This window comes from Salmo salar, chromosome 20 (assembly GCF_965601325.2).
Source record: "Salmo salar chromosome 20, fSalSal1, whole genome shotgun sequence".
NCBI classification, from domain to species: domain Eukaryota; kingdom Metazoa; phylum Chordata; class Actinopteri; order Salmoniformes; family Salmonidae; genus Salmo; species Salmo salar.
Genome location: NC_138310.1, coordinates 80,637,668 through 80,652,483, shown reverse-complemented (window position 1 = coordinate 80,652,483; position 14,816 = coordinate 80,637,668). Strand labels below are relative to the sequence as shown.

The 14,816-nt window shown below is 43.9% G+C and overlaps 1 protein-coding gene across 1 annotated transcript in view; it reads left to right on the top strand.

Moving 5' to 3' along the window:
- The window catches only part of rab38a (RAB38a, member RAS oncogene family), a 108,125-nt gene extending 101,214 nt beyond the window's left edge, over window positions 1-6,911 (top strand). Inside the window, exon 3 of the mRNA XM_082966756.1 lies at window positions 5,005-6,911. Coding sequence (XP_082822882.1) covers window positions 5,005-5,046 — 42 coding nt within the window. The 3' untranslated portion in view covers window positions 5,047-6,911. The remainder of the gene's footprint in view (window positions 1-5,004) is intronic.
- Window positions 6,912-14,816: the final 7,905 nt, after the last annotated feature.

The window sequence follows — 14,816 nt, the reverse complement described above, 5'->3', positions numbered from 1 at the left end:
GACATGAGGGAAGTGGATGGTAGGAGTGGACATGAGGGAAGTGGATGGTAGGATTGGACATGAGGGAAGTGGATGGTAGGAGTGGACATGAGGGAAGTGGATGGTAGGATTGGACATGAGGGAAGTGGATGGTAGGATTGGACATGAGGGAAGTGGATGGTAGGAGAAACATGAGGGAAGTGGATGGTAGAAGTGGACATGAGGGAAGTGGATGGTAGGATTGGACATGAGGGAAGTGGATGGTAGGATTGGACATGAGGGAAGTGGATGGTAGGAGTGGACATGAGGGAAGTGGATGGTAGGATTAGACATGAGGGAAGTGGATGGTAGGATTAGACATAAGGGAAGTGGATGGTAGGATTAGACATGAGGGAAGTGGATGGTAGGAGTGGACATGAGGGAAGTGGATGGTAGGATTGGACATGAGGGAAGTGGATGGTAGGAGTAGACATGAGGGAAGTGGATGGTAGGATTAGACATGAGGGAAGTGGATGGTAGGATTAGACATGAGGGAAGTGGATGGTAGGATTAGACATGAGGAAAGTGGATGGTAGGATTAGACATGAGGGAAGTGGATGGTAGGATTAGACATGAGGGAAGTGGATGGTAGGAGTGGACATGAGGGAAGTGGATGGTAGGATTAGACATGAGGGAAGTGGATGGTAGGATTAGACATGAGGGAAGTGGATGGTAGGATTAGACATGAGGGAAGTGGATGGTAGGATTGGACATGAGGGAAGTGGATGGTAGGATTAGACATGAGGGAAGTGGATGGTAGGAGTGGACATGAGGGAATGGTAGGATTAGACATAAGGGAAGTGGATGGTAGGAGTGGACATGAGGGAATGGTAGGATTAGACATAAGGGAAGTGGATGGGACAGGAGTGTGTCTCTCTAATCAGACCTGTGTGTGTGGTTAAGGGTGTAGCTGTAAACCTTTAATCCCAGCCGGTGGCTAAATGTCACTGGATCTTCCTCAGCTGGAACCAGCTGATCTTTAAAAACACACACAACTACGCTCTGCTTGAGCCCATTGTGTGTGTGTGTGTGTGTGTGTGTGTGTGTGTGTGTGTTTATGACCACACGCCCATTAATTTCTGTATTTGTGCATTTTATTTTCATGGAACACTAACTCTGCAAACAGTTTGATTGCTGACCAGAATGCCAATGAGACAGTAGTCCAAAACCCTCTGATCCCACGCCTTCACTGTTTCCTTCTTATTAGTCCTGGACAAACTCACACAGAATGTAAATATAGCTATGTTTATTGGCCTAACTCAATGGTGTGTGTGTGTGTGTGTGTGTGTGTGTGTGTGTGTGTGTGTGTGTGTGTGTGTGTGTGTGTGTGTGTGTGTGTTTGTGTCTGGATCGCCCGCTTGGTCGTCATTTCCATCCAGGGAAGTGGGATTTCAGTTTAAAATCGTGTCATTTGTTACTCCATTGAATCACCTCAGGTAACAGAAAACTCCAGACAGTTTTAATCTGTCTCACTGCAGAATTAGACATTCCAGAATTGGAAATCAGTTGCCGCTCAAAACCCTCAATGCAATGCTCTCTCTATGGGTTGGCTGGCTAGCTAGCAAACGTAGCTACACACAATAATACTACAGTCAATATCAGCATGTGAAGTAGCTAGTTAGCTGTAAAATCACCTGAACAAACCGCACTATCAATTTAGGAGTCTACAATTTCACTGAGTGGAGTCTGACATTTGCAACAGCACCATGAAATGCACCCTGGATTGAAGAGGCAGACAAATAAGAGAAATGTGTTAGACCCTCTGATAAATAAAAAAAATCTTGAGGTAGGAATATCGCAAAAATATGATCAATAGCTCATTTGAGAGAAGACAATGTCCCGCGTTATGACACCGGCCAGTATTGAAATCTGACATGTATGATAGACGTTATCACCATCGAAAAGTCCTATTCCTATTAACTTCCAGTGTAGTGAGAGACTTTATCACAGTACTATGTCATACTGGCCGGATTGCTACCTGTTTGAACTGCAATAGCTCAACTACGCATGAAAACATAAAATGACCCAGGGAATCGATAGAACATCACTCAGAGATGCACAAAAACAATATAACATTCAAAATGGGTGAAACTTTACTTAAAGTTTCGGCACTCCCTCCAAATGGTTAAGGTAAGGGTTAAGGTTTAAACCAGTGTCCACGACTGGGATTAAACACACAACCTTCTGATTCAGTGTCATGGGACTCTACCTATCCACCACCCCGTACACAACACTCTAGCACAGCGGTTCCCAAACTAGGGGTCGCGACCGCCTGATATGAAAATGGGGTCATGGGAGAATTTCCAAAATCCTGGTAAAAATAAGAATTATTATAATATTGTCTTTGTCTCTCAAAATCCTTGTAATGTGGTTAACCTTAAAAATCTAAAAGAAAATCATTCAAATCTAAAAGATAGAATTCAACCAGAGAGAGCCCTTAGAACGTGGGAAAAGGCTGCACTTGACCGTTGCACTTGAATCATTCCCACAGTGAATGGCTAAGCCCGCATTCGCTCTGAAACCACACACGATTGAAGAGACTTTGATATTACCGGCCGCAATATGTTGAAAACAATGTGTGGGGAGGCAGAGGCACAGAAATTCAAATCAACACCTAAGAATTATGCTATAGCCAGCAATCAAGAGGCAACTCTTACTGAATGACTCAAAAACCCATGGGCTGTGAGGGCCGAGATGCATTGACATTTGTTCGCTACCTGTCGGGGGATGCTATTTACAAGGACATATTGTTTTTGTCTCACAATTTCCGGGTATGAAACGGCACAGAGAATGTTCAGTGTGCTGCGTGGCTATATTGAAGAAAAACAGATTCCATGGGATCGAATGGTGGGGCTCCATCTATCACAGGACAGCGGGCAGGCCTCTGCACTCTAGTTATGAATCTCCCCCTCTGCCATGTAGACTCATTGTATGATACACCGAGAGAGAGAGAGAGAGAGAGAGAGAGAGAGAGAGAGTCAGATAAAAAGAAACAGAAAGAGTCAGATAAAGAGAAACAGAGAGAGTCAGATAAAGAGAAACAGAGAGAGTCAGATAAAGAGAAACAGAGAGAGAGAGAGAGTCAGATAAAGAGAAACAGAGAGAGTCAGATAAAGAGAAACAGAGAGTCAGATAAAGAGAAACAGAGAGAGAGAGAGAGTCAGATAAAGAGAAACAGAGAGAGTCAGATAAAGAGAAACAGAGAGAGAGAGAGAGTCAGATAAAGAGAAACAGAGAGAGTCAGATAAAGAGAAACAGAGAGAGAGAGAGAGTCAGATAAAGAGAAACAGAGAGAGTCAGATAAAGAGAAACGAGAGAGAGGGGTCAGATAAAGAGAAACAGAGAGAGTCAGATAAAGAGAAACAGAGAGAGAGAGAGAGTCAGATAAAGAGAAACAGAGAGAGGTCAGATAAAGAGAAACACAGAGAGAGAGAGAGTCAGATAAAGAGAAACAGAGAGAGAGAGAGAGAGAAAGTGAAACAGAGAAAGAGAAAGTCAGATAAAGTGAAACAGAAAGAGAGAAAGTCAGATAAATAGAAACAGAGAGCGAGAGAGAGAGAGAGAGAGAGAGAGGTCAGATAAAGTGAAACAGAGAAAGAGAAAGTCAGATAAATAGAAACAGAGAGAGAGTCAGATAAAGACAAATAGAAAGAGCGAGAGAGAGAGAGAGAGAAAGAGAGAGAGCAAGAGAGAGAGAGAGAGACAGAGAGAGTCAGAAAAAGAGAAACAGAGAGAGGGGGGTTCTATAACGCCATCCAGTGAATGGAAGTCAACTGTATTTTCTAACATCAGTCTGACATCTAGTGGTGATAAAGCTGTGTTGCATTCATCAGGATTAGGATGGTTATAGATCATTGGTAATACACACACGTGTATAGTGAAGTGAACACTCATCAACAAAATAATAGACTGTAGCTGTTCATTGACTGAACGATTGATTGATTGGTTTCTTGACTGATTGATTGACTGACTGATGTTTGGCCTGGTTTGCTAACTACCTCTCTCAAAGAGTGCAGTGTATAAAATCAGAAAATCTGCTGTCTCAGCTACTGCCTGTCATCGAGGGAGAACCCCAAGGCTCAATCCCATGCCCCACGCTCTTCTCAATTTACATCAACAACATAGCTCAGGCAGTAGGAAGCTCTCTCATCCATTTATATGCAGATGATAGTCTTATACTCAGCGGGCCCCTCCCCGGATTTTGTGTTAAATGCTCTACAACAAAGCTTTCTTAGTGTCCGAACAAGCTTTCTCTACCCTTAACCTTGTTCTGAACACCTCCAAAACAAAGGTCATGTGGGTGGTAAGAAGAATGCACCTCTCCCCACAGGTGTTATTACTACCTCTGAGGATTCAGAGCTTGAGCAACGAACCGCCCTTGCTGTCTCTGCCTGGCTGGTTCCCCTCTCTCCACTGGGATTCTCTGCCTCTAACCCTGTTACAGGGGCTGAGTCACTGGCTTACTGGTGCTCTTCCATGCCGTCCCTGAGTGGGTTGAGTCATTGACGTGATCTTCCTGTCTGGGTTGACGCCCCCCCTTGGGTTGTGCCGTGGCTGAGATCTTTGTGGGCTATACTCGGCCTTGTCTCAGGATGGTAAGTTGGTGGTTGAAGATATCCCTCTAGTGGTGTGGGGGCTGTGCTTTGGCAAAGTGGGTGGGGTTATATCCTGCCTGTTTGGCCCTGTCCGGGGGTATCGTCGGATGGGGCCACAGTGTCTCCCGACCACTCCTGTCTCAGCCTCCAGTATTTATGCTGCAGTAGTTTATGTGTCGGGGGGCTAGGGCCAGTCTGTTATATCTGTAGTATTTCTCCAGTCTTATCCGGTGTCCTGTGTGAATTTAAATATGCTCTCTCTAACTCTCTCTGTCTTTCTCTCTTTCTTTCTTTCTTTCTTTCTTTCTTTCTTTCTTTCTTTCTTTCTTTCTTTCTTTCTTTCTTTCTTTCTTTCTTTCTTTCTTTCTTTCTTTCTTTCTCTCTCTCGGAGGACCTGAGCCCTAGGACCATGCCTCAGGACTATCTGGCCTGATGACTCCTTGTTGTCCCCAGTCCACCTGGCCATGCTGCTGCTCCAGTTTCAACTATTCTGCCTGCGGCTATGGAATCCTGGCCTGTTCAACAGACGTGCCACCTGTCCCAGACCTGCTGTTTTCAACTCTCTAGAGACAGCAGGAGCGGTAGAGATAATCTGAATGATCGGCTATGAAAAGCCAACTGACATTTACTCCTGAGGTGCTGACCTGTTGCACCCTCGACATACACTGTGATTATTATTATTTGACCCTGCTGGTCACCTATGAACATTTGAACATCTTGGCCATGTTCTGTTATAATCTCCACCCGGCACAGCCAGAAGAGGACTGGCCACCCCTCATAGCCTGGTTCCTCTCTAGGTTTCTTCCAGGTTCTTGCCTTTCTAGGGAGTATTTCCTAGCCACCGTGCTTCTACACCTGCATTGTTTGCTGTTTGGGATTTTAGGCTGGGTTTCTGTACAGCACTTTGAGATATCAGCTGATGTAAGAAGGGCTTTATAAATACATTTGATTTGATTTTGAGGTAGACACCTCATACAAGTGCTTGGGAGTATGGCAAGACAGTGCACTGTCCTTCTCTCAGCACATATCAAAGCTGCAGGCTAAAGTTAAATCTAGACTTGGTTTCCTCTATCGTAATCGCTCCTCATTCACCCCAGCTGCCAAACTAACCCTGATTCAGATGACCATGCTAGATTACGGAGACATAATTTATAGATCGGCAGGTAAGGGTGCTCTCGAGCGGCTAGATGTTCTTTACCGATCGGCCATCAGATTTGCCATCCTTATAAGACACATCACTGCACTCTATACTCCTCTGTAAACTGGTCATCTCTGTATACCCGTTACAAGACCCACTGGTTGAGGCTTATTTATAAAACCCTCTTAGGCCTCACTCCCCCCTATCTGAGATACCTACTGCAGCCTTCATCCTCCACATAGCTACCTGTGGCTCAGTTGGTAGAGCATGGTGTTTGCAACACCAGGGTTGTGGGTTTGATTCCCACGGGTGGCCAGTATGGAAGAAAAAAAAAATGTATGAAATGAATTGATATGTATGTATTCACTACTGTAAGTCGCTCTGGATAAGAGCGTCTGCTAAAATGTAAATGTAATACAACACCCGTTCTGCCAGTCACATTCTGTTAAAGGTCCCCAAAGCACACACATCTTTGGGTCGCTCCTCTTTTCAGTTCGCTGCAGCTAGCAACTGGAACGAGCTGCAACAAACACTCAAGCTGGACAGTTTTATCTCAATCTCTTCATTCAAAGACTCAATCATGGACACTCTTACTGACAGTTGTTGCTGCTTTGTGTGATGTATTGTTGTCTCTACCTTTTTCCCTTTGTGCTGTTGTTTGTGCCATATAATGTAAGTACTATGTTTTGTGCTGCTACCATGTTGTGTTGCTACCATGTTGTTGTCATGTTGTGTTGCAAACATGCTGTGTTGTCATGTGTTGCTGCCTTCCTATGTTGTTGTCTTAGGTCTCTCTTTATGTAGTGTTGTCTCTCTTGTCGTGATGTGTGATTTGTCCAATATTTATATATATGTCACGCTCTGACCTAGGAGAGCTGTGTTTTCCCTGTTTAGTTAGGTCACGGTGTGATAGGTGGGTGGGCATTCTATGTTTTGTGTTCTATGTTTTGGCCGGGTATGGTTTCCAATCAGAGGCAGCTGTCTATCGTTGTCTCTGATAGGAAGACATACTTAGGCAGCCTGTTTTTCCCTGTGTTTCCGTGGGATCTTGTTTTTGTGCAGCTGTGTTTGAGCAGCCCCAGAACGTCACATTTGTTTCAGTTTCACCTGTTTCTTGTTTTGTTTCGGGTTCACTAATAAAATATGTGGAACTACCGTCACGCTGCGCCTTGGCTGATTTATGACAGGGAATTCGAAGACAGCACTCGTGACAATATATATATATATGTCCCCGAAGGAGGCCTTTTGACTTTTGGTAAACTGTCATTGTAAATAAGAATTTGTTCTTTATTGACTTGCCTAGATAAATAAAGGTTAAATAAAAATAAATACAAAATCAATTGCAGGCAACTTGACCATAGGTAAAGACACAACACATCTGTATTTGTATTTATTAGACATCCCGATGGCAGCAGCTACTCTTCCTGGGGTCCAAACACATTAAAGCACTTACATTACATATAAAACAAAAGATAAAACAGTACATCATATAACATTATTGCACAACTACAGGAAGTGACTTCGGAAGGTATTCAGACCCCTTGACTTTTTCCACATTTTGTTAGGTTCCAGCCTTATTCTAAAATATATTAAATAATTTTCCCCCTCATCAATCAACACACAATACCCCATAATGATGAAGCAAAAACAGGTTTGTATACATTTTTGAACGGAAATATTACATTTACATAAGTATTCAGACCCTTTACTCTGACTCAACGATTACAGCCTCAAGTCTTCTTGGGTATGACGCTACAAGCTTGGCACACCTGTATTTGTGGAGTTTCTCCCATTCTTCTCTGCAGATCCTCGCAAGCTCTGTCAGGTTGGATAGGGAACGATGCTGCATAGCTATTTTCAGGTCTCTCCAGAGATGTTCGATCGGGTTCAAGTCCGGGCACTGGCTGGGCCACTCAAGGACTTTCAGAGACTTGTCCCGAAGCCACTCCTGCATTGTCTCGGCTGTGTGCTTAGGGTCATTGTCCTGTTGGAAGGTGAACCTTCACCCCAGTCTGAGGTCCTGAGCTCTCTGGAGCAGGTTTTCATCAAGGATCTCTCTGTACTTTGCTCCGTTCATCTTTGCCTCGATCCTGACAAGTCTCCCAGTCCCTGCCGCTGAAAAACATCCCCACAGCATGATGCTGCCACCACCATGCTTCACCGTAGGGATGGTGCCAGGTTTCCTCCAGACGTGATGCTTGCCATTCAGGCCAAAGAGTTCAATCTTGGTTTCATCAGACCAGAGAATCTTATTTCTCATGGTCTGAAAGTCTTTAGGTGCCTTTTGGCAAACTCCATGCGGGCTGCCATGTGCCTTATTGAGGAATAGCTTCCGTCTGGCCATGCTTCCATAAAGGCCTAATTGGTGGAGTGCTGCAGAGATGGTTGTCCTTCTGGAAGGTTTTCCCATCTCCACAGAGGAACTCTAGAGCAATCTCCCCCGATTGCTCAGTTTGGCCGGGCGGCCAGCTCTAGGAAGAGTGTTGGTGGTTCCAAACTTCTTCCATTTAATAATGATGGAGGCCACTGTCAACTGGTGTGTGCCTTTCCAAATCATGTCCAATCAATTTAATTCATCACTGTTGGACAATTTCGTATCTCTTTGCAAAGGGTCTGAATATTTATGCAAATAAGGTATTGCTGTTTCTTATTTTTAATAAATTAAAGAAAATGTTTTTACCAACCTGTTTTCATTTCGTCATTATGGGGTATTGTGTTTAGATTGCTGAGGATTTTTTTTGTATTTATTACATTTTAGAATAAGGCTGTAACGTAACAAAATGTGGGAAAAGTCAAGGCACTTCAAAGGCACTGTATCTACAATAGAAAATGTACAATAGAAAATGTATAAGACCACCATACAACATTATTACAATGAATGCGTATGAGTGTGTGTCTGTACCTTTGTGTGTGTCTCTTCACAGTCCCTGCTGTTCCATGAGATGTATTTTTACCCGTTTTTTAAAAATCTGATTCTACTGCTTGCATCCGTTACATGATGTGGAATACAGTTCCATGTAGTCATGGCTCTATGAAGTACTATGCGCCTCACATAGTCTCTTCTGGACTTGGGGATTGTGAAGAGACCTTTGGTGGCATGTCTTGTGGGGTATGCATGGGTGTCCGAGCTGTGTGTTGGTACTTCAAACAGACAGCTCGGCTACAAGATGTAGTTGAGGTTTAGGGTTTAGTGAATGATTTGTCCCAAATACAACGCTTTTAGTTTTGGAAATATTTAGGACAAACTTATTCTTTACCACCCATTCTGAAACTAACTGTAGCTCCTTGTTAAGTGTTGTAGTAATTTGAGTTGCTGTAGTAGCTGACGTGTATAGTGTTGAGTTATCCGCATACATAGACACACTGGCTTGTTGTTAGTAAAGATTGAAAAAAGTAAGGGGCCTAAACAATTACCCTGGGGAATTCCTGATTCTACCTGGATTATGTTGGAGAGGCTTCCATTAAAGAACACCCTCTGTGTTCTGTTAGACAAGTAGCTCTTTATCCACAATATAACAGGGGGTGTAAAGCCATAACACATACATTTTTCCAGCAGTAGACTATGATCAATAAAGTCAAAAGTCGCACTGAAGTCGAACAAAACAGCCCCCACAATCTTTTTATCATCAACCCCGCACACTACATCACACACTCTTCTATCTCATACAACCCCATCAAATGTGTCCACACAGACATAAACAACCTCCCACCACTACCACAGCTCCACCTCCCCCAGTAATGTACTTGCGTTTGTCGGGAGGTAACTCAGTTATTCATGAACAAGCGAATTAAATGAATAAGGTCAGGCAGAGTAATGTAAAGACTTAACCTGCAGGCTTTTATTACCTGTGTGTGTGTGTGTGTGTGCCTAATATTTAACTGCTATATATTCAACCACAGGGCCATTATTTACACGACCACAGTTATTACAATCTGACATGCCTCAGCATTAATTTATGACGTTTTTACTTCTGTTCATAAATACATAGAGTTGAAGTCGGAAGTTTACATACACTTAGGTTGGAGTCATTTCAACCACTCCACAAATTTCTTGTTAACAAATTAAAGTTTTGGCAAGTCGGTTAGGACATCTACTTTGTACATGACACAAGTAATTTTTCCAACAATTGTTTACAGACAGATTATTTCACTTTTCATTCACTGCATCACAATTTCAGTGGGTTATAAGTTTACATACACTAAGCTGACTGTGCCTTTAAACAGCTTGGAAAATTCCAGAAAATTAGGTCATGGCTTTAGAAGCTTCTGATAGGCTAATTGACATCATTTGAGTCAATTGGAGGTGTACCTGTGGATGTATTTCAAGGCCTATCTTCAAACTCAGTGCCTCTTCGCTTGACATCATGAGAAAAGCAAAAGAAATCAGCCAAGACCTCAGAAAAATAAAAGTCTGGTTCATCCTTGGGAGCAATTTCCAAACGCCTGAAGGTACCATGTTCATCTGTACAAACAATAGTACGCAAGTATAAACACCATGGGACCACGCAGCCATCATACCGCTCAGGAAGGAGTCGCGTTCTGTCTCCTAGAGATGAACGTACTTTGGTGCGAAAAGTGAAAATCAATCCGAGAACAACAGTAAAGGACCTTGTGAAGATGCTGGAGGAAACAGGTACAAAAGTATCTATTTCCACAGTAAAACGAGTCCTATATCGACATAACCCGAAAGGCCGCTCAGAAAGGAAGAAGCCACTGTTCCAAAACCACCATAAAAAAAGAAAACTACGGTTTGCAACTGCACATGGGGACAAAGATTGTACATTTTGGAGAAATGTCCTCTGGTCTGATGAAACAAAAATAGAACTGTTTGGCCATAATGACCATCGTTATGTTTGGAGGAAAAAGGGTGAGGCTTGCAAGCCGAAGAACACCATCCCAATCGTGAAGCACGGGGGTGGCAGCATCATGTTGTGGGGGTGCTTTGCTGCAGGAGGGACTGGTGCACTTCACAAAATAGATTGCATCATGAGGAACCAAAATTATGTAGATATATTGAAGCAACATCTCAAGACATGAGTCAGCAAGTTAAAGCTTGGTCGCAAATGTGTCTTCCATATGGATAATGACCCCAAGCATACTTCCAAAGTTGTGGCAAAATGGCTTAAGGACAACAAAGTCAAGGTATTGGAGTGGCCATCACAAAGCCCTGACCCCAATCCTATAGAAGATTTGTGGGCAGAACTGAAAAAAGCATGTGTAAGCAAGGAGGCCTACAAACCTACACCAGCTCTCTCAGGAGGAATGGGCCAAAATTCACCCAACTTATTGTGGGAAGCTTGTGGAAGGATACCCGAAACGTTTGACCCAAGTTAAACAATTTAAAGGCAATGCTACCAAATACTAATTGAGTGTATGTAAACTTCTGACCCACTGGGAATGTGATGAAAGAAATAAAAGCTGAAATAAATCATTCTCTCTACTATTATTCTGACATTTCACATTCTTAAAATAAAGTGGTGATCCTAACTGACCTAAGACAGTGAATTTTTACTAGGATTAAATGTTAGGACTTGTGAAAAACTGAGTTTAAATGTATTTGGCTAAGGTGTATGTAAACTTCCGACTTCAACTGTACATGAACACCTTAATCTAAATACATACATGAATACCTTAATCTAAATACATACATGAATACCTTATTCTAAATACATTTAGAGGAGGAAAGAGGGAGACAGAAAGAGGGAGGCAGACAGACAGAGGGAGACAGAAAGAGGGAGGCAGAAAGAGGGAGACAAAAAGAGGGAGAGAGACAGAGGGAGACAGTCATGACGTGGCCCTTTTTGGGTATAGCTAGTGGCTTCCCTCTCCCTCTCTCTCTCCTACACCCAGGTTCTGTTATCTCAGGTCGTAAATTCCTGGAGGAGACTCTCTCCCTCTGACCATGCAGAAAGAGACACATAGAGAGAACAAAGGATTTCACATGGCTAACATCTAAATCCCCAAAATGGGGATTTGATACAAAAGGTCCACTTTTGAGAAGCTACATCCACAGGGAGAGAGGGAGGGGACAGACAGACGGACGGACGGACGGACAGAGAGACAGACAGACAGACAGACAGTGTGAAAGAGAGAGAGACAGAGAATCTGTGGGAATTTCAGTGCTTCCGCATGTTTTCTACAGGTTGGTTCTATTTCAAGTCATGTTCTCAGAACATTCAGTGAATGTTAAACAACGTTCTTCTGTGGGAATTTCAGTATTCCAGCATAACGTTTACTGCATATTTCCTCATGGTTCTATTTCAAGTCAAATCACATTTTATTTGTCACATACACATGGTTAGCAGATGTTAATGTGAGTGTAGCGAAATGCTTGTGCTTCTAGTTCCGTCAATGCAGTAATATCCAACGAGTAATCTAACCTAACAATTTCACAACAATTACCTTGTACACACAAGTGTAAAGGAATGAATAAGAATATGTACATGAAAAAATATATGAATGAGTGATGGCATAGAACGGCATAGGCAAGATGCAGTGGATGGTATAGAGTACAGTATATACATATGAGATAAGTAATGTAGGGTATGTAAACATATAAAAGTGGCATTGTTTAAAGTGACTATTGATACATTACATCAAGATGGCAAGATGCAGTAGATGGTATAGAGTACAGTATATACATATGAGATTAGTAATGTAGGGTATGTAAACATTATATGAAGTGGCATTGTTTAAAGTGGCTAGTGATACATTTATTACACCAATTTATCCATTATTAAAGTGGCTGGAGTTGAGTCAGTATGCTGGCAGCAGCCACTCAATGTTAGTGATGGCTGTTTAACAGTCTGATGGCCTTGAGATAGAAGCTATTTTTCAGTCTCTCGGTCCCAGCTTTGACGCACCTGTACTGACCTCACCTTCTGGATGATAGCGGGGTGAACAGGCAGTGGCTCGGGTGGTTGTTGTCCTTGATGACCTTTATGGCCTTCCTGTGACATCGGGTGGTGTAGGTGTCCTGGAGGGCAGGTAGTTTGCCCCCGGTGATGCGTTGTGCAGACCTCACTACCCTCTGGAGAGCCTTACGGTTATGGGCGGAGCAGTTGCCATACCAGGCGGTGATACAGCCCGACAGGATGCTCTCGATTGTGCATCTGTAAAAGTTTGTGAGTGTTTTTGGTGACAAGCCACATTTCTTCAGTCTCCTGAGGTTGAAGAGGCGCTGCTGTGCCTTCTTCACCACACTGTCTGTGTGGTTGGACAATTTCAGTTTGTCCGTGATGTGTACGCCGAGGAACTTAAAACTTTCTACCCTCTCCACTACTGTCCCATCGATGTGGATAGGGGGCTGCTCCCTCTGCTGTTTCCTGAAGTCCACGATCATCTCCTTTGTTTTGTTGATGTTGAGTGTGAGGTTATTTTCCTGACACCACACTCCGAGGGCCCTCACCTCCTCCCTGTAGGCCGTCTCGTCGTTGTTGGTAATCAAGCCTACCTCTGTAGTGTTGTCTGCAAACTTGATGATTGAGTTGGAGGCGTGCATGGCCACGCAGTCGTGGGTGAACAGGGAGCACAGGAGAGGGCTGAGAACGCACCCTTGTGGGGCCCCAGTGTTGAGGATCAGCGGGGTGGAGATGTTGTTATCTACCCTCACCACCTGGGGGCGGCCCGTCAGGAAGTCCAGGACCCAGTTGCACAGGACGGGGTCGAGACCCAGGGTCTCGAGCTTGATGACGAGTTTGGAGGGTACTTTGGTGTTAAATGCTGAGCTGTAGTCGATGAACAGCATTCTCACATAGGTATTCCTCTTGTCCAGATGGGTTAGGGCAGTGTGCAGTGTGATTGCGATTGCGTCGTCTGTGGACCTATTGGGGTGGTAAGCAAATTGGAGTGGGTCTAGGGTGTCAGGTAGGGTGGAGATGATATGGTCCTTGACTAGTCTCTCAAAGCACTTCATGATGACAGAAGTGAGTGCTACGGGGCGATAGTCATTTAGTTCAGTTACCTTAGCTTTCTTGGGAACAGGACCAATGGTGGCCCTCTTGAAGCATGTGGGGACAGCAGACTGGGATAAGGATTGATTGAATATGTCCGTAAACACACCAGCCAGCTGGTCTGCGCATGCTCTGAGGACGTGGCTGGGGATGCCGTCTGGGCCTGCAGCCTTGCGAGGGTTGACACGTTTAAATGTTTTGCTCATGTCGGCTGCAGTGAAGGAGAGGCCGCAGGTTTTGGTAGCGGGCCATGTCAGTGGCACTGTATTGTCCTCAAAGCGAGCAAAGAATTTGTTTAGTCTGTCTGGGAGCAAGACATCCTGGTCCGTGACAGGGCTGGTTTTCCTTTTATAGTCAGTGATTGACTGTAGACCCTGCCACATACCTCTCGTGTCTGAGCCGTTGAATTGCGACTCTACTTTGTCTCTATACTGACACTTAGCTTGTTTGATTGCCTTGCTGAGGGAATAGCTACACTGTTTGTATTCGGTCATGTTTCCGGTCACCTTGCCCTAGTTAAAAGCAGTGGTTCGCGATTTCAGTTTTGCGCGAATGCTGCCATCAATCCACTGTTTCTGGTTTGGGAATGTTTTAATAGACGCTGTGGGTATGACATCGCCGATGCACTTGCTAATAAACCTGCTCACCGACTCAGCGTATTCGTCAATGTTGTTGTTCATCGCAATGCAGAACATATCCCAGTCCACGTGATCGAAGCAATCTTGAAGCGAGGAATCCGATTGGTCGGACTAGCGTTGAACAGACCTGAGCGCGGGAGCTTCCTGTTTTAGTTTCTGTCTATAGGCTGGAAGCAACAAAATGGAGTCGTGGTCAGCTTTTCCGAAAGGAGGGTGGGGGAGGGCCTTATATGCGTTGCGGAAGTTAGAATAGCAATGATCTAGGGTTTGCCGCCCTGGTAGCGCAATCGATATGCTGATAGAATTTAGGGAGCCTTGTTTTCAGATTAGCCTTGTTAAAATCCCCAGCTACAATAAATGCAGCCTCAGGATATGTGGTTTCCGGTTTACATAGAGTTAAATTAAGTTCGTTCAGGGCCATCGATGTGTCTGCTTAGGGGGGATATATGCGGCTGTGATTATAATCAAAGAGAAT